This window comes from Misgurnus anguillicaudatus, chromosome 13 (assembly GCF_027580225.2).
Source record: "Misgurnus anguillicaudatus chromosome 13, ASM2758022v2, whole genome shotgun sequence".
Classification (NCBI taxonomy): domain Eukaryota; kingdom Metazoa; phylum Chordata; class Actinopteri; order Cypriniformes; family Cobitidae; genus Misgurnus; species Misgurnus anguillicaudatus.
In genome coordinates, this window is record NC_073349.2 from 9,957,531 (window position 1) to 9,985,394 (window position 27,864).

General features: G+C 39.3%; 1 protein-coding gene across 2 annotated transcripts; it reads right to left on the reverse strand.

The window, feature by feature from the left end:
- Window positions 1–384: 384 nt before the first annotated feature.
- phf20b (PHD finger protein 20, b) lies at window positions 385–26,235 on the reverse strand. Of its 2 annotated transcripts, XM_073874993.1 has the most exons (19): window positions 26,079–26,235; window positions 21,263–21,368; window positions 20,899–21,070; window positions 20,698–20,782; window positions 19,595–19,671; window positions 19,021–19,516; window positions 18,713–18,811; window positions 15,570–15,704; window positions 15,431–15,490; window positions 15,118–15,351; window positions 14,845–15,015; window positions 14,625–14,723; window positions 9,403–9,534; window positions 8,991–9,169; window positions 5,839–5,938; window positions 5,472–5,667; window positions 4,989–5,397; window positions 2,126–2,345; window positions 385–2,018 (listed from the first exon to the last, which is right to left on the reverse strand). In XM_073874993.1, exons 2-19 carry the CDS (start codon window positions 21,343–21,345, stop codon window positions 1,873–1,875), a joined length of 3,093 nt encoding a protein of 1,030 aa, XP_073731094.1. In that variant the 5' UTR covers window positions 21,346–21,368; window positions 26,079–26,235; the 3' UTR covers window positions 385–1,872. The 2 variants fall into 2 exon arrangements, with proteins under 2 accessions (XP_073731094.1, XP_073731095.1); XM_073874994.1 differs by lacking the exon at window positions 9,403–9,534.
- Between the last annotated feature and the right edge of the window lie 1,629 nt (window positions 26,236–27,864).

Sequence of the window (27,864 nt, forward strand, 5' to 3'; positions counted from 1 at the left end):
ATGTAAAAAGGCATTTTGGTATGAATCAACATTCACATACAGAAGATATAAGCATTTAAAGCGAACAGTTTAGCACGTGTGCTTAAAAAGTCTAGAATTTTTAAAATATTATCCTACACTACACAGGGAATATGGATTTTTTTCCAAAAAAAACTTCTTGCACAAAATAGATTCAAGCACTTTTTTATGACCTGTATCTATGTATGTATATTTTCAAAAACTTCTCAGGGCCTTACATTTTCCCCCAGATTCACAAACGTTCAAGGATTTCAAGGACTCGTGGGAACACTGTTTTTCACCTTTTTTCAATGCAGTAAGCATCTGGCCATCTAAACCACACAGATGTGTTTATCTGTTTTTGTTATATAAATTAAAAACAAACAGTTTTGGAATTTAAATGTTCGCATTTATTTGCTTGCTTTTGGATAAGGCGTCAATTTTTTCAGAAGTTATATTTTCCCAGGCGACCCCCATGTAAAAATATAGTAACGGAAAACTTAAAATGTACAAAAGAGCACAAAATACTTATATCCAATAACCAGATTTTAAGTGACTGGAAAGCAAGAGTGCAGATGTAAAATTATAATTGGCTACATAATATTGAAGAGCAATCGACAGGCTGTCAATCGCTCACCAGCTGTACAGAGAAAACACAAACTCTTCAAATACCCTTCAGTGAGATTTACGAATCCACAAATACAATTACAGTTTGCGTATCTGAGGGTGAACAATACACAAACTGACCTTGTTTTTAACAGTAATAAAGAGATAAAACACCAAAAGGTGTTAACACTGAAAAGATCCCAACTTCTCTCTCCGACCACACACACACAAAGACACTCAAACATCAGACATGGACTATACAAAAGAGTTGACAGAAGTGACAAGGTGGAAAAGTTAAATAACTTAAATTCAATTACAATAACTTAAAGGCATCTAATCTCTTAAAATCAAAATGAATCTTGTAGAGAATAAATGAAAAAGACAACACTGAGAAACAATTAAAAACCATACAACCAAAAATTCAGTATGCAAGAAAAAACGTTCTGTGAAAACGCCGATTTGAAATGCAAGCAAACCCCAATTGTGTCAAAACAGAGAACGATAAATGACATTAAAGTACAGTACTATAGTATACACAACATTATGTAAAGTCTTTACTATAAATGCAAATTCAGCATAGTTTAACTAAAAAAAGCAGAACATAAATTTGAGCAATTGATAGGGGTTATTTACACGATTACATGACTTATTTAGTACAAATATAGTAAAATGCAAGTACGTACAGGTTAAAATATATTGTCATTCTTATATGTAACAATATTTTCATTAACTCATAATATCATTCGAGTCCTTAAGCTCTTATCGAGAGCCAAGACGTGCCAACAGTCAAACATCATCACTTGTTATGACTAAACAAGAAATTTGAAGTATTAGCAAGTCAAGAATATAGAGAAATATACATTTTTAAAAAATCTAACAAAATTACCATCAGGTCTATGACAGACAGAGCTAAGTGCTACAAAGAAGCTTTAAATTTCACAAGAAAAAAAAAACCTTTGCATCATTGTTTATAATCGTACTCAGTCTTTATTAACCCATGACTGGTGTTTAACTGCTGATCAAATTCACCATTTCAACACATATCTCTATTTTAGAGAAACTAGAGCATCATATTCACAATAGGCTTGGATGGCTTAGAAAGGTATTCCCTCTTAAAAACAAACAAACAAACAAAACAACCGTTTCAGCAGTTTTATGTCAGATTTTGACTCTGTACATTAACATGAGCTTCATGTTATCAGAGTTTATTTATTATCATTTCTGTGTGCATTGGGCCATTTGGCAGTCTTTCCCTATTCTCTGACGCCCTCATGAGGACGAGGAGCATAGTGCGATCTGCTGCACTTTACCCAAGTCGGTCAGGAGTTGTCTGATCCGATGTTTCAGCTGAGGAAGACGGGCCAGCGGATCTGGAGGTTCCAGTTCACCCGTGTAGTCTAACCAACTCTCCAAAACTGCAGCGAGATTTGTTTAAACATTTTTACAATTGGTTAGATCAAACAGGTATTTATGATTTGATAAGCCAACTGCTCAGGTTTCTATTTAGTGAAACTTGTCTCACCATCCAGTTCTCGCTCGATGAGGTCCATTCTGTGCATCACTTCATCCTGCACGACCTCAATGTGCTCCAGCAGGTTCAGCTGCCACTGTTGGTGCATCATAAGGTCAGGGTCAGACTTTGAATCAGGGGTCACGGGGTCAGGCTCCTCCTCTTCCTTTATGTCCACCGCACAGGTTTTCTTTTCATCGGAAACCAATTGCTTCATACGACACTCTAGTTCCTGATAACATAAAACAATGAGTCACATGAATAATTTGTTCTCAACATTATTAATAAAGTATAGTCGATGCTAAATGGTCTAATCAGATTCAATAGATTACGCTAAGCTATGCTAAAAGTGGCATCGAAAGACCCATAGATTGGCTGAATGGATTCCAAAACAGTAAAAAAATCAATTGTTTAACTCTAGGGAAGCTGGAAAATGAGTATATCGTCAAAAAAGTGGAGTGTCCCTTTAAAGCATTAGTCCATTTTCTTGAAAAAGAGTCCAGATGGTTTGCTCACCACCATGTCATCCGGGATGTTGATGTCTTTTTTTGTTCAGTCGGGGGGAAGTTGTGTTTTTTGGGGAGAGCATTCCAGGATTTTTCTAATTTTAATGGACTTTAATGGACCCCAACACTTAACAATAAACTCAACACTTAACAGTTTTTTTCAACTGAGTTTTAAAGGACTCTAAACGATCTCAAACGAGGCATATGGGTCTTATCTAGCTAAACGATTGTCATTTTTGCAAGAAAAATAAAAAATATGCACTTTTAAACCACAACTTCTCGTCTATCTCCAGTCCTGTGAGGCGCCACCGTGACCTCACGTAATACGTCATCACGTCAAAAGGCCACGGAGGGCGTATGCGAAACTATGCCCCAGTGTTTACAAGTGTGGAGAAAGAGGACCATTCAGACGTTGTTGTATGTCGAATGATACTAATTAATGTCTTTGTGTCAGTTTATTGTTTAAAATGGCCTGCAAATGTGCGTTTCATATATGTAACACGTGACCTTTCCACGTCATAACGCAATTACGTCGGCTGGCGCGTCACAGAACCGGAGACAGACGAGAAGTTGTGTAGGGCCCTATAATTTCCGCGATCACGGTATCGCGGACGGAATCGCGGAATTGGCTAATTAACACGGAATCTAGTATTAACGCGGAATTTTGCATATTTTGAATAAAATTATGTTTTTGTGTGGGAGACGAACGTATGTCTGGGGGAAATGCAGACCGGGGGAAGTAAATCTGGGCGACACGCCCCCTCCCGTTGTTTCAGACCCCCTCCAAAACACTGAAACCATGGCGAAGCGGCTCTCCACGACTCTGCTTTCGTCATTGAAAAAATTAAGAAATTCAACGCTAAGCACTTAGTTCCGAGCAGGTCTCACATGACTTTTATGTAACCGGAGAATTGTTATTTTGGAAGTTTTGTCAACACTCTGTTCACGGTGAGCGCAAAGATACATGCACTCTCTCATCCACGTCTGTCTCACTGTACCTCTCACGGTCACGCGCTCACACATCTGTCCTAAGTGCGAACACAAATCCTCATGTATTTGTTCAGTTTTATGCATTTCAAGCGAGCTGAGGCAAACTAACTGTCCCTCGCATTGAAAATATAATCATCTGCATCATGGTGCCGCTCTCTGTCTCTCTTTCGCTCGCACGTGCAAAGAGCTGCGTGCTCATGCTGTCCTAAGTCAGATCACTATCCTGTGTATGTTTGTAAAGTTACATGCATTTCAAGCGATTGTGTATAAAATATGGACCGCGTTCCGCTGGATTGATGTGTTTAAGGCACTTCTGAAGGCACCACTGCGTTGACACCTTGTTGTAGCCTCCTGCAACAACACTAAACAATGCCTTGAATTAAGTGGTGTGTGCGCGCGCGTGTGCGTGTGTATGTGCGTGTGTAAATGCATCTTTTATAGTCATTAAGTAATCCTGTTATACAGTTTTTCCCCAAATCATTTACATTTTAATCATTAACATTAAAAGGCACACTCTTTTTATGACTAAAATAAAAGTAAAGGGTAAAAAATATAATTGCCAAAAATTAAAACGGATAAAACGGAATTTGCAAAAATTAAAACGGAGAAAACGGAATTTGGGAAAAAATAAAACGGAATTTGGGAAAAATAAAACGGATTTTATAGGGCCCTAGTTGTGGTTTAAAGGTGCAGTGTGTAAATTTTAGGGGCATCTAGTGGTGAGGTTGCGAATGGGAACCAACGGCTTAGTCCACGGCTCACCCCTTCGCTTTTGAAACACATAGAGAAGCTACGGTAGCCACCACCGGCCAAACATGTCATCATCGGAGACAACTTAGTAAAATAATTGTCCTTTATGGGCTTCTGTAGAAAAATGTCAGCACAAAATGGCGACTTTCCTGTAAGGGGACCCTCGGTGTATGTAGATAAAAAGATCTCGTTCTAAGGTAATAAACACATAACGGTCTTAATTTGAAAGGTCTTTATACACCCCTGATAATATAGTTTTGTATATTTTTTTGCATTTCTGTCAAAAGATCCTTCTAAAAATTACACACTGCACCTTTAAATGTGCATATATTTTGTTTTTCTTGTCAAAAATTACAATTGTTTCGCTAGATAAGACCCTTGTCCCTTGTTTGGGATCGTTTAGAGTCCTTTGAAACTGCAATTTAAACTGCATTAAAAGTTGGTGTCCATTAAAGTCCTTTAAAATGAGAAAAATCCTGGAACGTTTTCCTCAAACAACATAATTTCTTCTCGACTGAACAAAGAAAGACATAAACATTTTGGATGACATGGTGGTAAGTAAATTATCTGGATTTTTTTAAAGAAAATGGACTAATCCTTTAAGACATCAGTTGCTCGTAAAAACACACCTTAGTAAAGGAGCGGTCGGCCAGCTGGAGCTTGTGCTGTTCATGATCCAGCGACGCGCCGTACCTCTGTTCTGCCATCTCTAGGAGGTCCTCTGTGCTCCTCAGGCTGTCTTCCAGTTCAGAGCCTCCCCGCGTCTCCACCACCAGTCTCCTCTCTACTGCCGGGTAGTACGTACGAGGTTTCTGGTAGCAGTGCTCGCTGCTGATGTACGAGTCCTGAAAGGAGCAGTGCTTCTCCACGGGCGACGGGACTTCACTCTTCAACACATCAAGCTCGCTCCCTCCCATATCAGGAGGTGAGGGGGGAAAGGGAGTGGTGACGCCGGAGTCTCCCGCCATCTTCCTTCGCAGGCCATCTGCAGGCTTCCAGGGTTGGCGCCAGAGCTTCAGGTCTGGATGGGCTTGGGTTCTGAAATGTGGACGAAATCCAATAAGATTCAAAACAGAAGAGAAAAATCAAAAATAAATATGTGAATGACTTACTGCAAAATGCTCATTTTGAGTTGAAGGCCGTTGACCACCTCAAACACGCGGTGGACGTCCCCCAGGAGCTGATGGGCGGCGGTCACTTTCTTGCTGTTTTTGTGAGAGTAGTTCTCCTCCAGGAAAGACAAGCCGTACATGTGACCGCTGCTCAGCCAGTCTTTATCGTACCAGAACCTTTGGCTCTGCCTTAGAGCTGTACACAAACAAATACAAAAATATAACGTCATCTGGAAGAAACAACCATGAAGTGTTTTAATATAAATGTTTAGTTGTCTTCTGTCTTTCTCATTTTGCATTTCTCTATCTCATACGGTCCAGACAGATGAATATTAGGGATGTTAATACACCATATGGAGTCTCTCACCTGGTGGGTCTCTGCAGATGTAGCAGGTGTAGGTATCTGGCACACTCTCCTCATACAGTCCCATACAAGTCCCATGCTGCCAGCACAGACACTCATCACACTGCAGAGATCACAGACAAACAGTGCCAGTCAATGCTATTCATTTTAGACTTTACATTTCACTGTTTTAGAGGGAAAAGATTTATGATAATTCAGAGAGAACACGCATACTGACAAAATGTATACATAACTATTTCCCTGCCATTGATGAGTTAATCGCTTCAATTAAAAGAAAATCCACATTTTCCACTAAGTGGCACTCTTACCAAATATAAACACTAAAGCATCCACTGATCCAAAAAGTTTTCGTTATCTGTCATCGCTTGGTGATGTGGGTGCTAATATAGGTATCTTTATAGTTATCGTTAGTCTGAATGGCCCTTTAGTCGTCATAATATTCTGACCCTCAAAGACCTGTTAGTCTGCCTTTAAAATGTCCACCTCCACTCCATTTATTATCCTAAATTAGATGCACCTGTTTGAGGTTGTTAGCTGCATAAAGACACCTGTCCACCCCTACAATCAGTAAGAATCCAACAACTAACATGGCCAAGACCAAAGTGCTGTCCAAAGACACTAGAGACAAAATTGTACACCTCCACAAGGCTGGAAAGGGCTATGGGGAAATTGCCAAGCAGCTTGGTGAAAAAAGGTCCACTGTTGGAGCAATCATTAGAAAATGGAAGAAGCTAAACATGACTGTCAATCTCCCTCGGACTGGGGCTCCATGCAAGATCTCACCTTGTGGGGTCTCAATGATCCTAAGAAAGGTGAGAAATCAAGCCCAGAACTACACGGGAGGAGCTGGTCAATGACCTGAAAAGAGCTGGGACCACCGTTTCCAAGGTTACTGTTGGTAATACACTAAGACGTTATGGTTTGAAATTATGCATGGCACAGAAGGTTCACCTGCTAAAACCAGCACATGTCCAGGCCCGTCTTAAGTTTGCCAATGACCATTTGGATGATCCAAAGGAGTCATGGGAGAAAGTCATGTGGACAGATGAGACCAAAATAGAACTTTTTGGTCATTATTCCTCTAAACGTGTTTGGAGGAAGAAGAATGATGATGAGTACCATCCCAAGAACACCATCCCTACTGTGAAGCATGGGGGTGGTAGCATCATGCTTTGGGGGTGTTTTTCTGCACATGGGACAGGGCGACTGCACTGTATTAAGGAGAGGATGACCGGGGCCATGTATTGTGAGATTTTGGGGAACAACCTCCTTCCCTCAGTTAAGAGGATTGAAGATGGGTCGAGGCTGGGTCTTCCAACATGACAATGACCCGAAACACAGCCAGGATAACCAAGGAGTGGGTCTGTAAGAAGCATATCAAGGTTCTGGAATGGCCTAGCCAGTCTCCAGACCTAAACCCAATAGAGAATCTTTGGAGGGAGCTCAAACTCTGTGTTTCTCAGCGACAGGCCAGAAACCTGACTGATCTAGAGATGATCTGTGTGGAGGAGTGGGCCAAAATCCCTCCTGCAGTGTGTGCAAACCTGAGCCCTTTTCACACAGACATTCCTGAAAATACACGTAAAATGCATCCTGGATTTTTCCGGGATAGTTCGATTTTTTGTTCATTCACACTGCCATGATTTGCCGGTATCTGCAAAGTCCCGGGAAGACACGTGACCTGTTAAAGTCCTGCCCTCTCTTCTACGCAGCGTCTGAAGTTTGCATATTATATATTATTTCTCTCTCCAGAAACCACTCGCATGCATTTTTGTTTATGATGAGACAATAAAGGAGCGCGTGACGCACCGTTCTAATGCTGGTGAATGATCTCAGCTTCAGAGTGGATATTTGACAAGCTCATCTCTGCTTTAATACAGTTTTAAGACATTTCTCATTGTGATTGTTTATATGCATTTAAAACCCGCATTTTGAGGAGCTGAACGATATATCTTGTTGGGATGACGCGCAGGTATTTTCGTTTATTATAGCTCAAATGAGCACGTGACGGGATATTCGTTTATGCTGTTGAATGATCTCCGTTTCAACGCAGTAAGTAACGAGCTAACTTACCTGATTCTGCTTCAGTCCAGTTTGCTGACATTTCTCGTCGTGAATGTTGTAAATCCCTCATTTTAAAGAGTTGAACCAACTTCATGTTGCCATGACACGCGTGTCCTCACTACCGCACGTGAATCATTGTTTATGCGTCTCATTTATCATTTCCTGATAACTGCTTCAATCTAGTTTGCGACATTTCTCGTGGTGAATGTTAATAAGCATGTTATCTCTCATTTTAAGGATCTGACCCATAAGTTGTGTTGTGATGACTGCGCGTCCTCCCTACGACACGCCCATTACGGCATTGTTTCGGCTTCTTGTTCACACAGAGGGTTTTCCATGTATCTGACTAGGTCCTCTTTCCGGCATCGATCCCAGAAGATATACGGGACGTGTTTGTGTTCACACAGACGCTTGTCTGGCAATTTTACGGGTATTTTCTGGGACCAAAGGTCTGTGTGAATGGGGCTTTGCTTTGCAAACAAAGGCTACTGTACCAAATATTTACATTGACTTTCTCAGGTGTTCAAATCCTTAAAAAATTATACATTGTGATTTATGGCTTTTTTAGATTATGTTTGTGTGGACATGCACCTATGATGACAATTTTCAAATACTTATTTTCCTCTTACTGTATACCATTAATGCACCTGGCTAATCGACTGCTTTATTTTTGGTTAAACACACTTTCTCTTTGGTGTTTGGTGTACCAACACAAATGTATTAAATGTAAATGAACAGTAACTCTTCATATTACATAGTTGTTTAAAATCTGTGGCTTGTTTAATATAGTTTTAATATTTTTAAAAAGCAACCAGATCATGGTTAATCCAGCAACAAACTTGTACTCATGTTTAATTAAAATGTTTTTCTTTTCTTTTCTCCTCCTGTAAATTATTATTGATTGTCGTGTTATTATTATAGCTAAAAAAGCTTTTCTATGGACAAATTAGCTTAAGCTACAAGCACTATGATGCATGCATTGGATGACTGTCTTTTCAGCTCGTCTATGTCTATTGTATCTGTCCCTATACTAATAAACTTAAATAAAACATATATTACATATGAAGCTATAGCAAAGGATAAATGTTTACCTGTATCATGAAGTCATTCTCTTCCTGCACTTCACAGATACAGCGTACGATCTCCGAGCCGTGAGAGCGCCTCTCTACGCCCTGTTCTGATAGAGGCATGTTCAGATTCAGCTCAGTATCAGACTCCTCCTCACTCCATACAGGACTGTCAGATGACAAATCACTGCTGCTGTCTTCACCTGTCACGAATAAGATCCATGTCATTATTTTTTCATTTCTCTTCCTTTACAAAACTATCCTTCATGCAAGGAAACCCACTACCCTAAGTCACACATGCACACATTAAACGCGTATCACACCAGACACCTAAAGACATATTTGAAAAAAGTTAGACAAGACATGGAAAGTTATGCAAAGACACAATCTTAAAAAGACACAAAGCAGGAGGCTGTGAGATCTGAGGTGTACCCACTCTGGCTGAGCATCTTTTGTGGCTGAGGTTCCACGTAGGAGCGATGTGTGAGGGTGGGGGGCAATTTGAGGGCCGAATTCAAATTGCAAAGGAGGGGCTTTGGGCCAATGCTATCCTCAGTGCTGTGAAAGTCTGTCAGAGGAGGGGAGAGCAGACGCCACACATGGGTTAAACACAGACTGATCCGTTTCTAGCCAATGAGGCGGCTTGATTCAGTGAGTCCTGAAATGATGCTTATGTTCTGGGCACGTTCACTTCTGCTCTGGGTGAATTAATAACAGAATGACACGAATAATACAGGAGCAGTTGCACAGGGGTGCAAAATCTAAATATGCAGGAAATAAAGTATGATTGGAAACTGAACATAAGACTGAACACAACAGGATAGGCGAAATCATTGAGAGGACACATGACAAGACTAAAACTAGGACTGCAGACAAGTTTAGCTCAAGCATTTGTGTATTTACTGACTTTAAGCATAAGCCTTTAATAGCACATCTGAAATTAAAACAAGTTAGAAAAAGTGAGAGACTGATAAATATCAACCAGAACCATAGCACAATTTACTCACCACTATGTCATCCAAAATGTTGACGTCTGTCTCCGTGCAGTCGAGAAGAAATTATGCTTTCCGAGGAAAACATTCCAGGACCCTTCTCATCCCAATGTACTGACTTTAATGGACCCCAACACTTAACAGCTTTAATGCAGTTTAAAATTGCAGTTCGAAAGGACTCCAAACAATCCCAAACGAGGCACAAGGGTCTTATCTAGCGAAACAATTGTCATTTTTGACAAGAAAAAAAAAAATGCACTTTTAAACCACAACTTCTCGTCTATCCCCGGTCGTGTGATATGCCATCATGTCAAGAGGTCACAGATGACGTATCGAAACTCCGCCCCAGTGTTTACAAGTGTTGAGAAAGAGGACCGTTCCAACGTTGTTGTATGTGGAATGATACTAATTATAAAACGGCCAGTTCTGGTTCTTCATTCTGATTGGTTGAAACGCGTTCTCAGCTGTGATAAAACTCACCGGTAAACCCACGGCTCAAACCGTATTACATAGCTTGTATCACTGCGCCACTGTTGTTGTGTACTGTAGAAAATAACTGTCAAAATGTCGGATTTTGTTGTCAATTTTGATTTATTGGGTGGGCTAATTATATTATATTGTATTAATTATAATCCTCAACAATTGAACAATTAATGGCGATATCCAGATAAGTGTCAATAAATATTGTTGAGTTTTCTTGTTAATGCTTCCGTGAGGAGTAGTTGTACCGTATATTATCCACTGGGTGGCGATCTTACACAACATAAACACTGATGCTTTCACTCAACACTTTAAAACTCAAGTGTATTTTTTGATCAGCGATCTGAATCGGATCTCTAACAAAAGTCATTCACAGAAATGGAATTATCCCAACATTTTGCTCAAAATTTGAGAGTATAAAAGAACAATTGAAGGTAGGGTGAAACGTTTTTATTTTGTTGTTTGAAAGCAGAGGGTCTGGGCTCGGTTGCATAAAGCACCTTAAGTGTAATTTTCCCTTAAGTTGTTTCCTTTTAACTTAAGGGTGTTGCAGAAAAACCCTTAAGTTTTTTCTGTTGTGTCTCCATGGCAACGATAGTATTTTATAACAACAAACCGGGGTCACTGTCTTGAAACACTTAAAGATTACCCTTACCTAAGAGAACCGTTTAAGGGATTATATGCAAAACTCTTTAATTATTATCTTACAGAAGTTAAGGGGAATTTACCCCTTAAGTGTCACACTTAAGGAAAAAACTTGGGGTGCTTTATGCAACCGGGCCATGTTCTTTCATTTGATATATTGTATGTTTATATATCTAAAGAAGAACATTTTTCTGGAAGGCATTAATGTTTAACTAAAGCTGGGTGGCAACTCTTTTAAAAAACGCTGGCAGGGAAAGTGTTAAGCATGCTTCCAAGCATATTTGATCCACACGTCAACAGTTGCACGGTATAAATGTTAATGTATAAATTAGATGAATGTTGATTTATGAAAATAAACACCACAGTCTTAATGAATCATATTTTCATTGTGTCTTTGCTCCGTCTGTTTTGCTTGGGAACCGCTCTGTTGCAGACACACTTGAGTCTGAGGAACTACTTTGTTTGGCGGAAGACTAATATCTGTACTAATATAATTACAACTTATTTGCTGTGTTTTATTATATGAAATCCTGCTATACATAATTTGAAGCAACCGTTTTATAAACGCAATAAGCCCCGCGAAGCAGTGGGTCACCAGTGCACTCCACAACGGCCAAGGGGGTTCCAGGCACTCCGCTTCGCGTCGTGCCTAACAACGCCCCCCAGCCGTTATAAAATGCACTGGTAACCCACTGCTTCTTGGGGCTTATTATGTTGGCTTGAGAAAGCCAACATACTGTTGTTGCACTTAAACTTATTATTATTCTTTTTCTTCTGAGACTAAAATTTCTAACTCTAACTCCTCCTAGAGCTTTTAAACTACACACACCAAACTTTGCACAGACCTTCAGTCTGATCTGACTTGAGTTGCTATATCTTTTCTAAGCGATCGGACTTACGGTTCTCCTAAACCGTCCGATCAAACGTCCCAAAAAAGTCCCATAGACTTACATTCATAGAATGTTTAGGCTGAGTGTTTATTTTCAAATTCTAACTGTCAACTCTCATTCATACAAATACATTACATCATCTCTCAGCCTCTCTCAGTCTATCTCTGTCTCACAAAACTCACTCAACACACACACACACACACACAGACACACAACCACACAGACACACAACCACACAACCACACACAACTACACACAGACACACAACTACACACAGACACACAATTACACACACAAACACAAAATTATATTTAACATACTGTCACAAAAACACAGACATGCACACACACACAGACACACAACCACACACAAACACAATATTACATTCTGCCCTAAATGCCCCAACTGCCCTAAATGCCCCAACTACCCAATTCTGCCCCAAATGCCCCAACTACCCTAAATGCCACATCTGCCCCGTCTGCCCCAAACACCCAATTCTGCCCCAAGTGCCCTAAATGCCCCATCTGCCCCAAATGCCCCGTCTGCCCCAACTACCCAATTCTGCCCTAAATGCCCCATCTGCCCTAAATGCCTCATCTGCCCCATTCTGCCCAAACTGCCCTAAATGCCCCAACTGCCCTAAATGCCCCAACTGCCCTAAATGCCCCAACTGCCCTAAATGCTCCTCAACTGCCCCAACTGCCTCATCTGCCCCATTCTGCCCCAACTGCCCTAAATGCCCCAACTGCTCTAAATGCCCCAACTGCCCTAAATGCCCCAACTGCTCTAAATGCCCCAACTGCCCTAAATGCCTCAAATGCCCTAACTGCCTCATCTGCCCCATTCTGCCCCAACTGCCCTAAATGCCCCAACTGCTCTAAATGCCCCAACTGCCCTAAATGCCCCATCTGCCCTAAATGTCCCAAGTGCCCCGTCTGGCACAATTATCTAATTCTGCCCCAAATGCCCCAAATACCCTAAATGCCCCATCTGCCACAAATGCCCCATCTGCCCCAACTGCCCAATTCTGCCCCAACTAACTTAACTGCCCCAACTGCAGCTCCATCTATTACTCTCAGACTAGGCTTTCTCAAGCCAACATAAAGTTTGTTCACAAACTTTAACCTCATCTAGTTGCTTTATTAATGTCTTTGTGTCCGTTTATTGTTTAAAATGGTCCACAAATGTGTGTTTCATACATGTAACACACGTGTCCTTTCGACATCATTACGCAATTACGTGAGGTCGTACTGGCTCGCCACACAGCCTGAGGAAGACGAGAAGGTGTGGTTTAAAAGTGCATTTTTTTTTTCTTCGCTAGATAAGACCCTTATGCCTTGTTTGAAATCATTTAGAGTCCTTTGAAACTGCAATTTTAAACTGCATTAAGTGTTGGGGTCCATCAAAAATATAAAAATCCTGGAATGTTTTCCTCAAAAAAAAAAAAAAAAAAAATTCTTCTTGACTGAACAAAGAAAGACATCAACATCTTGGATGACATGGTGGGGAGAAAATTATCTGGATTTTTTAAAGGAAATGGACTAATCCTTTAAGGCCGAAGTATGGTCTATTTTTACACGGACGAGAGGGTCCTTGTACTGTGCACGTACAAGAGGCACAATTTTCGGCATCAGAAGAGTGCGCACGTACTGTACGTGCATTGTCGAATTTTTAGAACCCCGTGTACTATTTTGGTGAACTGAGAGTTGCCATTATATTGTCAGACAGTCTACAATTATTTAAAAACATTTGTGAATTCTAAGTAAATATTGCATAAATCATGGGATTTCAAACTTTTTTGTTAGCCGAAACTACTTAAATTATTTACTTGAAGTACCCCTGTAGATTTTAAGTAAATATTTCAATATTTTTCTAAAGTTTCCTTTAAAAGATTTTTCAGTAGTATTTTGCCCATAGTGACTGTTAAATTACCCGTTTTTGTATATTTTGAGTTCTCAGTTTTTCTTTATATTGTAGTGTTATGTCCATAAATAAATATAAATATATAGATATAAACAAAAAACTATAATATAATATAATAGATTTTATTAAATAAAAATATTTAAAATTATTTATTTACATTTTTCGGATTTAATTGCAATTAGTAAATCATTTTCCATCAACTCACAAACCCCCTGCAATTCCCTCACAAACCACCAGGGGTTCGCAACCCACCAGTTTGGGTTGATTTTGAGTGTTGATTTAATTTAAGCAATTTAATGTAAATCTTGTAAAAAGGTAAAGCTTGGTTAACTCTTGTATGCACATGTACATAGGCAACGACAAATGTAAAAATCACAACAGAAGATCAGTAGAAGATCATCAATTTTCTGACATCTTCACTGAAAACAAAAGATTACAAAATTTTCTCAGAGCTTTGCATCAAAGCATATTTTAAGAAAACCAAGTTTAAAAAGTAAAATTGTTTGCGATGTCGAAAGTTAACCAGAATGGATTGTATTTTCACAGGTTTTTTATCATTTAAACCATCAACCCTAGTATATGACATCATATCCTGTTGACTATATTACAGATCCAAAATAAGCGTAACTGCCTCCCTTTCTGTTGTTACAGCAGACAATCAGAGGGGGCAGTAAAGAGGCAAAACACGAGAAGCACAAAAAACACTACACTAAAAAAAGCTGTCTAACCTGACTTTGACCTTCTTTTCTTCTTCTTCTTTTTCTTCAACTTGATGCGGAAGAAATCCCTCTGACGTTTCTCCCTCAGCCGCTCTCTTTCTTTCACCCCTGTCGCAAGAAATTCAGAAGAGAATATCAATCTCAGTTTCTGTCATGTGGATGTGGAGAGGAATCATCGTTGAGCATGAGCACAGGAAATGGACTGAATGATCACGATGCTCCGCAATACCTGTTTCCCTGGCAACCCAGTCTCTGTCATCATGCAGCGAGCGGTTGCTGTGTTGGTTCTCTTTGCTCCTCTCCGAGCCCAGCGTGGACGAGCGCTGCCGGTGCATGCTGCCAACACCAGGGGGCGACAGAGTGTGTCCTGATTTACTGTCACTTAAAGGAGAAGGAGTATCTGTGGGAAGACAATTTGATGATGCCAAGATGAGAAAACACACTCACCAAAGCATTGGTGCATAATAAAAAGCAGACAAAAAACAAACAAGTGAGAACTAACGTTGGGAGCCGGAGATCGTGCGCCGCCTGCGAGGAGTCTCCTGGTTCTGCTTGTCTGAGGAGCGCGTCTGAGGAGGGCTCGGATCGCTCTGTGCGTGGTAGTATTTCATGTGATAGTGAAGCAGAGATGCCTTCCGGAAGGACTTGAGGCAGCCCGTGACCTTGCATTTGAAGGGATTATGGTCCAACTCGATGGACAGGATAGGGGGCGGTTGATTTTTGATGACCCTGTACACTAAGGGCAGAATAAAAGTTGACATAACAGCAGATTTTCATGCGTGTAGGTGCGTGCGAGAGACGATGCGTGTACTCACGTGGTTCTCTGCTGTACTTGTTCGTGGTTGGAAGATGGACTTGCTGTTTAAGCGCTGGAGCTGAGAAAGCAACTTGTAAATTAGCACATCATACATTAGATCTACATAAATGTTTCGCTAATGAGATTTAGGGGCGTACCGAGATCAGGCGTGGTTCCGGTTTCTTCTGTGGGTGCTGGATTTCCTGCAGGACATGTTGGACTGTCTTTACTCTCTGAGGTTCCTGGGACAGAGTCTGATTTGGGTGTTTTAATCTGGGATCGACTGTTTTTGTCTGTGAAGGAGATAACAGCCTTTGAAACTCCATGGGATGAAAGCTACACTCCAGTCAAATATTAAAATTACCCAAGATTTACTCACTCTCAAGCAATCGAGATACACATGTCCATTATATTTCAGACAAACACATTTGGAGTTATTTTAGTAAATGTCTGTGCTTTTCCAAGCTTTATAATGGTAGAAAACAGTGATCAGGGAACAACTTCTGAATTTAACCCCCCAAAAAAGTGCATTCATCCTTCACAGAAGTAATCCACACAGCTCCGGTGGGTCAATTAAAGGTCTTCTGCAGGTAATCGTGGCAATTTCGTAAGAAAAATATTAGGGGTGTGCAAAAAAAATCGATTCACATTTGAATCGCTATTCAAGCTTTGCAGATTCAGAATCTATTCATAGAATCCCAAAACTCGATTCACAATTTTTTTTTGAAATGCCGTGTTACTATTGTCCTGAAATGAGTTTATCTCAGTATTCCCCTAAATGGCGCTGCGTCGTATTCACACTGATGCCGGCACACTCTTGTCACAGTCTTTCCCACACATTGCTGCTGCAGCACTGCCCAGTTATATTAACAAGTGCCCAATGCTGGATCCCAAACCGCCTACTTCCATACTATATAGTACGTAAAGTAGCGCTTTTTACGTACTATATAGTATGGAAGTAGGCGGTTTGGGATCCAGCACAAGTATATCTTGCTTCAAATTTTGTCTTTTTGTTTTTACGTGATGATGACACGCTTTAATAATGACACGCTTTAATAATGACATTTTGTGTGCGACATGATGAGTTCGGTATGCGTTCACGTGCTCTTTGTTTCTCATTGAATTGGGAAATAGAGTTTGATTAAAGGGGTCATCTTATTGCTTCATATCAGTTTTTATTTTTGCATAAAGCGATTTTGAATCGAACCTCGAGCCTAAAAATCGGAATCGAATTGTGAAATTTTCTGAATCGTGCACCCCTAAAAAATATCCAGGTTTCAAATTTAAGCTATAATAACTAGCTTCCGGTAACAACGCCATCTTGGACTCATGCAAGAGTTTTCACGTAGTGAGATTTTGTCGCCATGTGTATGTTAAGCAGGGAATCTTGTAAATCACCCGAGTCCAAGATGGCTTTAATAAAGGAAGCTAGTTATACAAGTTTATAAAGCGTAAAATATGGATGTTTTTCTTACAATATCACATCGATTACCTGCAGAAGACGTTTATTAAACCCTTGGAGCCGTGTGGATTAGGGGTGCACGGGGCACAAACCGTTTACATTGTTGCACTTTATAGAAAGGTATAATGTTTTTCCAGAGAGTTAGATAAAAGAATGTTTTGGTGGGATGTAAGTACATTTCTTTTATCATATGTTTTTTTTTTTTTTCGTTTTCCGAGTTGGGTGTGTAAGATACCAAAACCAATGTTATGTCATCTTAATCAGTGTCTTGTTGACTAAAACATAGCATCATTTTGAAATATGTCAATATGTCTGCAGCTCTTAGCAACTTTTTTGGAAAGCTTGAAAATATTTTCACCCAGCGGGGTGATTGCTGGCTGCCAACAAAAAAAAAAAGGTGTCCGTCTTATCAAAAATTGTGTGTCAAAATGTATTTTTGTTCACATCTTTAATATTGATTAAATAAGGTCATGTCTAAGATTAAAATCATAATGAAATTAAAGGCTAAAATCAGACTTTGATTTTCATTATCTCAGAATTTGATTTTGAGACTTTATTATGGTTTTTACAGACTGGGTCACATATAAAAATGTTTTTTTTTTTTTTGTCATAATTGTGCTGTGTTTCCTCACATATTTAGAAATTTGTATCCATTTATAATTGAACTATGGTTAGACGAGGGATGGATAGTGTAGATACCCGTCTATTATAGACATATAAACAATATCCACACAAAACAGTATTGAAATATTTGCATGCAAACTTGCATGCAAGTCTTACAACTAACCCGCTGCCTGTTACAATTAACCCCACCTATTGGGTAAGTTGAAACTAATCAAACTCAAATATTTTTTAATGATTGAGCTAAAACCAAAAAGCGTTAGGTTGTGCCACGCTTTCCCTACTTCTGTGAAGGATGGATGCACTTTTTTGGGGTTTAAAGTCAGAAGTTGTTCCCTAAACCCTGTTTTCCCCCTATTATAAGCTTGGAAAAGCAAGGACATTCACTAAAATAACTTCGTCTGAAAGATGATGGAGAATGTATATCTTGGATTGCTCAAGGGGGAGTAAATCATGGGGTCATTTTGATATTTGGTTGGAGTATCGTTTGAAGCATATATCCAAAACGAATAAAGCGTGCCGCACAAGCCCTGAAAAGTGAAGCCAAAACATCTCGATCGCACCCCAGTGACTGGTCCCAGTATAGGTCATAAACCCCGCCTCCTCCATGTTATTCAATGGGACTTGAGACCAACTAAACAATTTAATTACACTTCAATTATCTTTTTTCCGATGCTGGGTTCCGTCATGATTGACAGCTGTGATATGCGCATTCTGCGAGAGCGCGGCTTTACTTCCTGCTCACTACTGGTCCCGAAATCGCTAATGTGCAGACTCAAAACCCAAGATGTCAGAGCCGTCTCAGGACACTGACGGCTTCACTTTTCACCAATGGAAGAGAGCGAATGGGCATCGTCCATCTTTTTATACAGTCTATGGAATAAACTCATTCTTAAAAATTATTGTTGATTTTTGAATGTGTTACTGTATAGCTCAGTAATAGAGCATTGTATTAGCAGTGCAAAAGCTCATTGGTTTAAAACAAAGGACACACAAATCGATACAAATGTATACTTTTTAATGCACAATAAGTCACTTTGGAAGTGTCTGCCAAATGCATGTAATGTAAATATAATTTAAAGGCAACATATGCCGTATAATAGTACTAGACAAACAATCTTTACACATTACAGTTGAGAATTTAGTGGGACGATGTTTGTCACAACAACAACGTCACTAAGCAAAAAAAAAAAAAAAAAAAAGGTAACGGCATCATACCTGTGCTTGAATTGGCTCTGCTTCTTTTGGACGGTGGAATTTGACCTGTAGATGCTCGTCTCTTCCTCAGCGCTGGACCGCTAGGCTTTTCTGCATCTTTCCCTGTGACAGACAAACAAGCTCACAAATCAGCAAAAACCTGCTTGGGTCATCAAACACCGAATTGACTTGAGCATAAATCACCCAACAATCCCTCGCTCTTAATTTCAATCCTTTGCTGTACTTCTTGTTTAAAATTCATTAGCATCAGTAATATTCGCTGGGTGAAATTGAATGTTTAAAAGTAACACCATGTTCATCCAAAAATCTCCCATCTGCCATCTTACTCCGTGTTCTTCTGGGCAGACTGGGACCTTCATCTGCTGCTTCTTCCTTTTTCTCCCCGTCGCTCTTGTCAATGCCATTTTGAGGAGCGTTGGGCTTCTCTTCCTCCTGTTCTCCATTCATCTCTTTCTTCTCCTCTTGGTTCTCTACCTTCTCAGTTTTGTTGTCGTCTTCCCTGCTTTTCAGCGGTTCTTCCACCACATCTTCACATGGCAGTTTTTCTTTTTGCTCGGGGGTGCTCTGCTCCGATTCGTTTGCTTTCTTAGTCTCCCCGTTTTCGCTCGCTCCGCCGTTCTGGAGGTTTCTAGGCTCATCTATCACCGTGACATCTTCTTCTTCTCCTTCTGATCCGCTTTCGCCATCCTGATCAGAGGTGCTGTGTGTCGAGCCGTTAGTCCTGCCGTTCTCCTTGGGCTTCCATTCTTTATTGCTCTGGTCACTCCGCTTTCGAGGCTGCTGATTGGCTTTGCCATGGGAGCTCTGTAGATTAAGACAAACTTATTAAACAAGAGTTCTCGATAAAGGGCTATTACTGTAGCCAAGGCAGCGACCTCTCACCTCTTTGCGGAAAGGCTTTACTTTAATTCCCTTCACCGTCTTCACGACTCCGTCAAAGAACTTCACCTTGTAGGACCCTGGACGACACAGCAGCATAGTTATATACAAGTCAATAACACAAGCGGTTACTAGTTACTAGTGCAAAGGCTAACGTTCGATCCTCAGGGAACTAACATATTGATAAAACGTATATCCTTGAACGCAATTATAGTTTCATTCAATTCAATTTAAAGGGACACTCCAATTTATTTTGAAAACATGCTAATTTTCCCTCCCCTAGAGTTAAACATTTGATTTTTACTGTTTTGGAATCCATTCAGCTGATCTCCGGGTCTGGCGCTACCACTTTTAGCACAGCTTAGCACAATCCATTGAATCTGATTAGACCATTAGCATCACGCCCTCAAAAATAACCAAAGAGTTTTGATATTTTTCTTATTTAAAACTTGACTCTTCTGTAGTTACATCGTGTACTAAGACCGACAGAAAATTAATAATAGTTGTAATTTTCTAGGTAGATATGGATAGGAACTATACTCTCATTCTGGCGTAACAATGAAGGACTTTGCTGCTGTAACATGGCTGCAGCCGGCGCAATGATATTACGCAGCAGCCGAAAATAGGCCCCATAGTATCTTTCAATAGCAGGGGACTATTTTCGGGCACTACGTCACATCACTACGTCTGCTGCAGCCATGTTACAGCAGCAAAGTCCTTTATTTTTACAACAGAATGAGAGTATAGTTCCTAGACATATCAGCCTATAAGATCACAACTTTTAATTTTCCCTCGGCCTTAGTACATGATGTAACTACAGAAGTTTTAAATTGGAAAAATATTGAAACTCCTTTTTCAATTTTTTTTAGCGCCATGCTAATGGTCTAATCAGATTCAATGGATTATGCTAAGCTGTGCTACAAATGCTAGGACCAGACCCGGAGATCGGCTGAATGGACTCCAAACTGGTAAGAATAAAATGTTTAACTCCAGGGGAGCTGGAAAATAAGGATATTTTCAAAAAAAAAGTGGAGTGTCCCTTTAAGTTGCTTTGAATATAAGCCTCTGCTGTATGCATATCTATAAATAAGCTTTAAAATACACACCATCTTTGTCACGGGACAGGATCTTAGCAGGGTAGTACCGACAGTCTGACCAGCTAGCTAAAACTTTCTGGTTAACATGAAAGCCCTGAAAAGGTAAAAAAAATGAATAAAATTGCATGTGTAAATATATCTTTCATCATTACTAATAGTCAGCATGGGCAAAATAAGACTCTGAGTCAAAGTTTGATGAGAGGAACTTACTGGAGCAGTCTGCTTTTCATTGAGACCTTGTTTCCTCAGCTGAATTCTTTCCACGGGTCTGAGGTACGGACTGCTCCAGTCAAACCACTCATCGTAACGGTGACTCCACTGTTTGTAGTGAATCAGAACCTTCTCATCTTCATAGTCTATCTTCTCAATATTAGCTGCATACCTATAGACACAAAGAAGAATAAGTCACCTGTTTTAAATTTGTTACATTGCCCCCTCTAAAATTATTTATTTCTTTGGTTTTGTGCTATTTATTACAGAAAATTAAAATTGGTGGTTGTATTAGCATCTGAATTTCAATCAGGTTCTCTTAGTGAATGAAAGGATGGATAAGCCGAAGCAGAAAGACACTGACCAGTTCTTCAGGCTGTCTCGAGCCTCCAGCTGCGCTCCCACCTCAAATGAGATCCCACGCCTGTGAGGAGGGGTCTTTGACATGCTGTTCACATGCACCCACCAACCTAAAAAAAAATACAAAAAACAGTAAGAACACACTTTAGCTGTGAACAAATCAAATGCTGCAACACTGTTTCTAAATAATAGTAATGCAATATATTATTTATCATATTATTATTTTTCATTAGTTGTGCTTTAGAATTATCACATGACTAGGCTAATATTGGATGCCAATACTGTCAGGGCTCATTATTGACAATCTTTTCCCATTTTTAACGATCTTCAGTTTAAAAAAAAATCGATTCAGGGTCGGACAGTGTCAAACACTGGGGGTTTGCCCTAGATGTCAGGACCGATGTAAAAACATTGTGCTCGGTAGACACATTGGCCCTCATTTATCAAAAATGCGTACACCAAATTTCCAGGGTACAACTTGCGTACACCCAAAACCACGGTGACTTTGAGATTTATCAATATGGACGTTGGCGTACGGCACGCTCAAATCCTACGCCAGCTCAGGAGGTGGTGTACGCACATTTTGAGTTAGTGCAGAAATGCGCAAACACTTCCTAACACCACAAAACGCACTGACAAACTAAAATATATGATATATTATGACCCACTGTAAAAAAACATTGTAATTATAAACTCCAGTGTTTATTTTTATGCAACAATGTTCAATGTTTAATTTGTGAGACTTTACCAAAGCATTTGATTTGTATGCATATGTATTCCTTCAGTTGAGAGCCTGTGCGCTTTACCTGATGTTTCAGAGCGAGCATGTGAACGGTGCGGTAATATTACCATCAAAGCGCCTTTCCGAATATTCCGCTCCCTCAGCACCGCTCGTTGAACCCAGAACGCCCTTTGATAATTTGCTAGTTCGAGAATCAAACGTCTAGCAATAAGTTATGGAATTTAAGCCTTATACATAAATGTAAAGTAAAAATCAAAGTTAAGATTGAGCAGGAAGAAAAAATTGAAAGGGACTGCGTAGAGACTGTAAAGAGTTAGCAAATATTATTCCTGGAATCTGAAGCGGCACATTTCAAGAAAGCACAAGGATGTGCTACGAAAACATGGTAATGCAATAAAAGGTAAGCTAGTTACGTACCATTCGATGATAAATACATACAGATGAGATAAGGTAAAATGCTTGTGTTGAATGGAGCCGTAAATCCGATCATGCTGACATGCGGACAAAATTATGGCCACAAATTATTTTTATGCTATGGACACTTCTTTTTCTTATTTAGTCTAAAGTATGGCCATACATTTAGAATTTGTTCCCAATATTCAACAGTTTGTTCCTTGGAATTAATTATTATAATATTTCGTAATTACTATTACAATTATTATTACTTCAAATTATGAATTAGCCGTAGTAAATCATGTGGATGTCGTGGAAACAAATTGTTAATTTGAATTATATCCGGAGCTCCGTATCAAACTGGATCTAAGATACAGCTAACAAACAACTGTATGTAAATACAGAACAACACACTACAAAAGTTACTACATCATTTTAAAATATTATTTAAAAAAAATAACTGAACCATTAAGCAGACATAGAATTTAGATGTAGGCAACAGTAAATAATAATAATAAATAATAATTATTCTTCTAAATATCAATTAATAATAAAAATAATAAGAAGAATATTACAAATTGTCATCCAATTATTAATGTGTCTTTAATCCCACTCTTTAAACTCCCAAATAAAACAATTTTGTTTCTTTTCACTTCCCCGGATTCTCTTCTTTGCCGTCTTTCGTGTGTCAATGGCGTAAAATGAGGGCGTGGGGGAGGCGGAGACTTGAATTTATATGGGCGTGTTATTCTAATGACGATCGTTTTCAGCCGCGGCATTTATGAAGGGCAGATATTGCGTACACCTGAATATCAACGGTACGCACAGTTTCATAAATCAGGCGGTGAGACTGTAAGCATAATCTTACGCCAACATATACGCCCGTTTCTACTCAAGAATGATAAATGAGGGCCATTAGATCAATAGACTGAGAGTAGGACATCTTCTGTGGCTGCTTGAACACATTCAATTACATGACTATCTACATCACAAAAACAACCCAGTCGATTGCTTTTCAACTACCTCTATATGTGGTCGAAAGTGGACGAGCTCAAAACTTTTACGTTTGTGTTTAGCATCATCTACTTGTGATCTGATGGACCAAATCACATCTTAATACCAGGTGTAAACCAAAGACTGTAACAAATATGGATGTAGTGTCTATGATGTCACCAGTAGGTTTGTGAAGAGCATTTTTGAAGCCCAAAGTAGGCGGAAGTGGAAGAGTTACAAATAAAAAATCACCCCCCTCACAGTTGTCATGAAGGGCAAAATTAGCGATCGACCAAAAACACTTTTTGTACCAGGGTGTAACATATTTTTTTCTGCTGTAAAGTTGGGCATTTTAACACGGAGGTCTATGGCAGGGTTTCCTGCAGCACTTTGCAGTTGGGGCGGCCCACCTAAGCTGGGAAACCTTACCCTCCTTAACTAGGTCGTCCAAAAAAATTCGCTGCACAAAAGGCCGCCAAGTGCATCACGGATATTAGCGCGGACGCGTTTCACACCGCGAGGGGGCACGCGCGCCACACGGCTGTCTGGAGGATAGCCAGTTGATAAAACGTGTGTCCGTGAGAACTGTAAGTGGACTTATGTTTTGGGTTTATTTAAGCCTGTTATTGTATTAGTCTATAGTTCTTGGAAATTTTAAGTAAGTTAGCTGGTGATTTTTGTTGTTTGAGCAACCTGCTAGCTAGGTTGCACGTGCCTGTTGACAAATGAATGACTGTACGTAATTAATGTCTCGTTAAGAAACCTTATTAAGGGGTATAGTTATATTTACATAATAACAGCATAATAAGTTATGGATTACATTATATTAAATAAATATGCAATATGATCTAATACGACTAAATATTTTATTTCTATAAATTCACACAGGAAATCTAAATCAGTGCTTCTCAACTGAGAAGATACTTAAATTATTAAAGAGAACATATCATGAAAATCTGACTTTTTCCAGGTTTAGTGCTATAATTGGGTGCCCAGTGCTTCTATCAACCTAGACAATGTGAAAAAGAACAACCCAGTAACTTGAATAGGTCATTGAAATTTGGTTCCCCTTGTGATGTCAGAAGGGGATAAAACCACCCCTTAATCTGCACTATCCAACCACAGGACTGCCATTTAGTGCAGAGATCACATCATTTGCATTAAAAGGACCCCCCTTCCAAAAATTGCTTACACCTAAAAAGTAGCAATTTTTACAAACAAATTATCTATATGGTATGTTAAGCTAAAACTTCACATACATACTTTGAGGATACTAAAGATTTATTTGACTTAAAAAAACGTCTTGTGAAATGTCCCCTTACAAAAAATAAATAAGCTTAAAAATGAACTAAACCACTTAAAACAAGATATTTCTTGTGTTAGGATATTTTAATAACGTAAAACACATATTTTAAGTTATGGCAACCTCAACAATGTTTTTATTTGGTAAAAATTCTTGAAGTAAAAAATGTTAAGATCCAGTGATAAATAATCAGAAGTTAAAACGTCAACAAGGTCAAACAGGGAAAGATCCTCACTTCACAGTCATTCACTCTTCCTGGTGGTCATAATGAAAATCAAATGAAAGCGCGTCATCACAAACGCCGCTAGTTTCCGAACTGACTAGCCAGGTGCGCGCGCAACCTCCGGGGCTTCTGTCCGTCCTCGTGGAAAGACACGGTCCGTGCATTCTCAACACGTCATAATAGCGGGAAACCGCTATTATGAAAATTCAACAACACACACAAACCTCTCAGCTGGCCCAGTTTAACGCTCACGCATGTCGGCAGGCGATCGAGCGCTGTGTGACGCAAAAGGCGCGCAATACGTTTCCTAGTTGTTTACCTTGTCAGGCCATCGGCTAATTTTTTCATGTCTGTCATTGCAAGTCCCAATTGTTACATCAGACAACATTTACTGATAATGTAGTTACTTAATCAAAGCAGGGAAAATATCAAGGCATTCGACTGTTCGATCTTTCTCGAAGCTCCACGTGAAATCATGCTTTTGACTTTTCCTCCACTTCACATGCGAAGTAACGTGGGTGCAACGTTGTCTGCTAACTTGACGCGCAGTATTGCGTACCGTTCAAGGCAGTGGACAAACGAAATGCAATGCTATACAATCTTCACATCTTAATAACGAATAAACCCCTGGAAAAGTTCAATTTGTTATTTTGCTGTTTTAAATGGCTGTTTTGACGTTACATTGTTCACTCGTCGACCACCATGCACAACAACAGCAAACGATTTGATTGGTTCAGGTATCTGACTGACGCGGAATCCAGCGTTCTCATTGGGTCACAAGCGTGTCTATCAAACTAAACGCGAAGCGGCCTTTGCTCGGCCTGCTCCGTGCTGCATGGAGCTGCCGTCATTATGACTCGGGAATACAAGACAACTCGAACAAAAGTCTACCATGTGTTGAAGAAGCCTTTAAAGAGTAGATATCTAAATATAGAAAATGTCTACGGCTGTCGCTGCCAACACTTTTCTCCAATGCATTTCTTCTTAAAATCACTTTCACGGGTCCCGTTAGCATCTAACAGAGGAACACATGCATGGAGGCAAGTTTCGATTTAACAGACCAGCATCATCACATAAACATTGTGGGATTTAAAATGGCAAAAAAACAAAACGTCCGAGACAACCGCTTATTATTTTATGCAATATATCATCAAAGCGTCGTTTACCTTAATTGATGAGAAACTCCGAAAGCAAATGAAAATGCGCTGGCAATGCTGTAAGTCGCATGCTTTGAGAGCGCGGCGCATCCACGCAGTTTGTTTTCTCCGGCTAGGCGGCGGGAGCAGCGAGGCCGGTGCCCGCGAGGTGGAGCTTATTTGCGCACGCGCGGGGAAATGTTCCTGTTAAGGATGATTTGTTTAATAATTCATAAACAAATAGCATGTACAACAACAATATATGCCGTAATACAACAGGAGGACATTTCTCATGCTTCATAACACAACGTGAACTAAAAAAAAACACAGGAAGAAAAGAATGAAAAGAGTGTACAACCATACAGTTGTTAAAAAAAACACCATTAAGTACTCATTTTGTATAAAAATGTCAAAGAAAGAGCTTAATACCTTTTTTTTTTAGATTTTAGTGAGGAATATCTTACACTAGCAGGTTGAATTGATTTTATTTTAACGTAATAAGCATTACAGTGTGTGACAAATACTTGTATGTATCACAGCTTCTCAATCCTGGAAGCTGGGACCTACAAGAAACTTCCAAAAAAGACGCCTTAAATGATTTACATTTTCATATACAGTGGCAAGAAAATGAATGGGAACCCCTATGAACTGGTTTTCTACAGTGATTTGCCATAAAATGTGATCTGATCCCCAACACGGTCACAGCAATAGACCAACACAATGTGCATAAGCTGACAATACATAAATAATTCTTGTTTCTTTTGTCTTTTTTAAAAAGACCCATTAAACTTTTCAGGGAAACTTAATCTGGAGAGTTTTGGAACTACTCCAAATTGGAAACTTAATGGGAATTCTTTGGAAATTTAGGAAAATTCATATAATCTATATAATATATTATAAACATAAATAAATAAAAAAAAATTGTCATAAGAAGACATGCATGCAAGGTAATACAAATAATAATAAAAAAACTACAATACCATAGATCAAATATATTTATCATCAAAACATACTTGACTTGATGTAGTGGGCTCAAATGTAGCAAGTATGGCATCTGTGGTAGTCAAGTCCTGACAAAAGAAAATTTTTCCAGTTATGTCAAGGTCTAAAAGATTTTTGGGAGTAAAAATGGGGCCTTTAAATATTGCTGTGGCCAATCAAATGGGCCATGAAGTAAAAAAGGATAGGTCTTGGTCTATCATTATTATTATTAGCAGCTATGCTTTTAGGGGGCATAGGCCTACTACTGTTTATTTTCACGATTGTTTAAAGCCATTTTAAGTCATGTATCCCTCTGCTTATTCTAGAGAAGTAAACTAATAAGCAAAATAACCAGTTGAACTTAAATTAATGTTTCATTATCAGTTATTTGACAACACAATTTCTATAGTCAAAATAACAGTTGTAACAATTTTGCATATATGCACTTTTTTGCATCTGTAAACTAAACCATACAATGTAATTAAAACAACCCACAAATGACACACTTAGGCGGGTTATTTATCAGCACATTGATAATTTGATCTTGATTAAGACAGACCACTTACTTTAATTATATGGCAAAAGTCAAGTTAAATTTTATATCACTATATTGGCATAAATAACAAATGATATTTCATACTAGTTACACCTGTTCTCTGGTATCTGCTGACTCTTTTGCATAGTCATGACTGCATCATGGAGATTTATACAGCACCGTTTAATATTTTTTTTTTCACTAGGTGAACAAGATATGTTTTTTTTAATTATCTATTTTAATTATCTATTACAATATACTGTTACTTGTATAATGAATATGTGAAATCCCTCTCTCAAG

Coding starts and splice junctions, on each gene's coding strand:
- phf20b (XM_073874993.1), bottom strand. CDS start 21,345: ATGTCAAAGACCCCTCCTCACAGGCGTGGGATCTCATTTGAGGTGGGA. Junction 15,352..15,430: donor CAAGTACAGCAGAGAACCAC/GTGAGTACACGC, acceptor TTCTGCCCTTAG/TGTACAGGGTCATCAAAAAT. Junction 5,939..8,990: donor AGAATGACTTCATGATACAG/GTAAACATTTAT, acceptor TGATCTCTGCAG/TGTGATGAGTGTCTGTGCTG.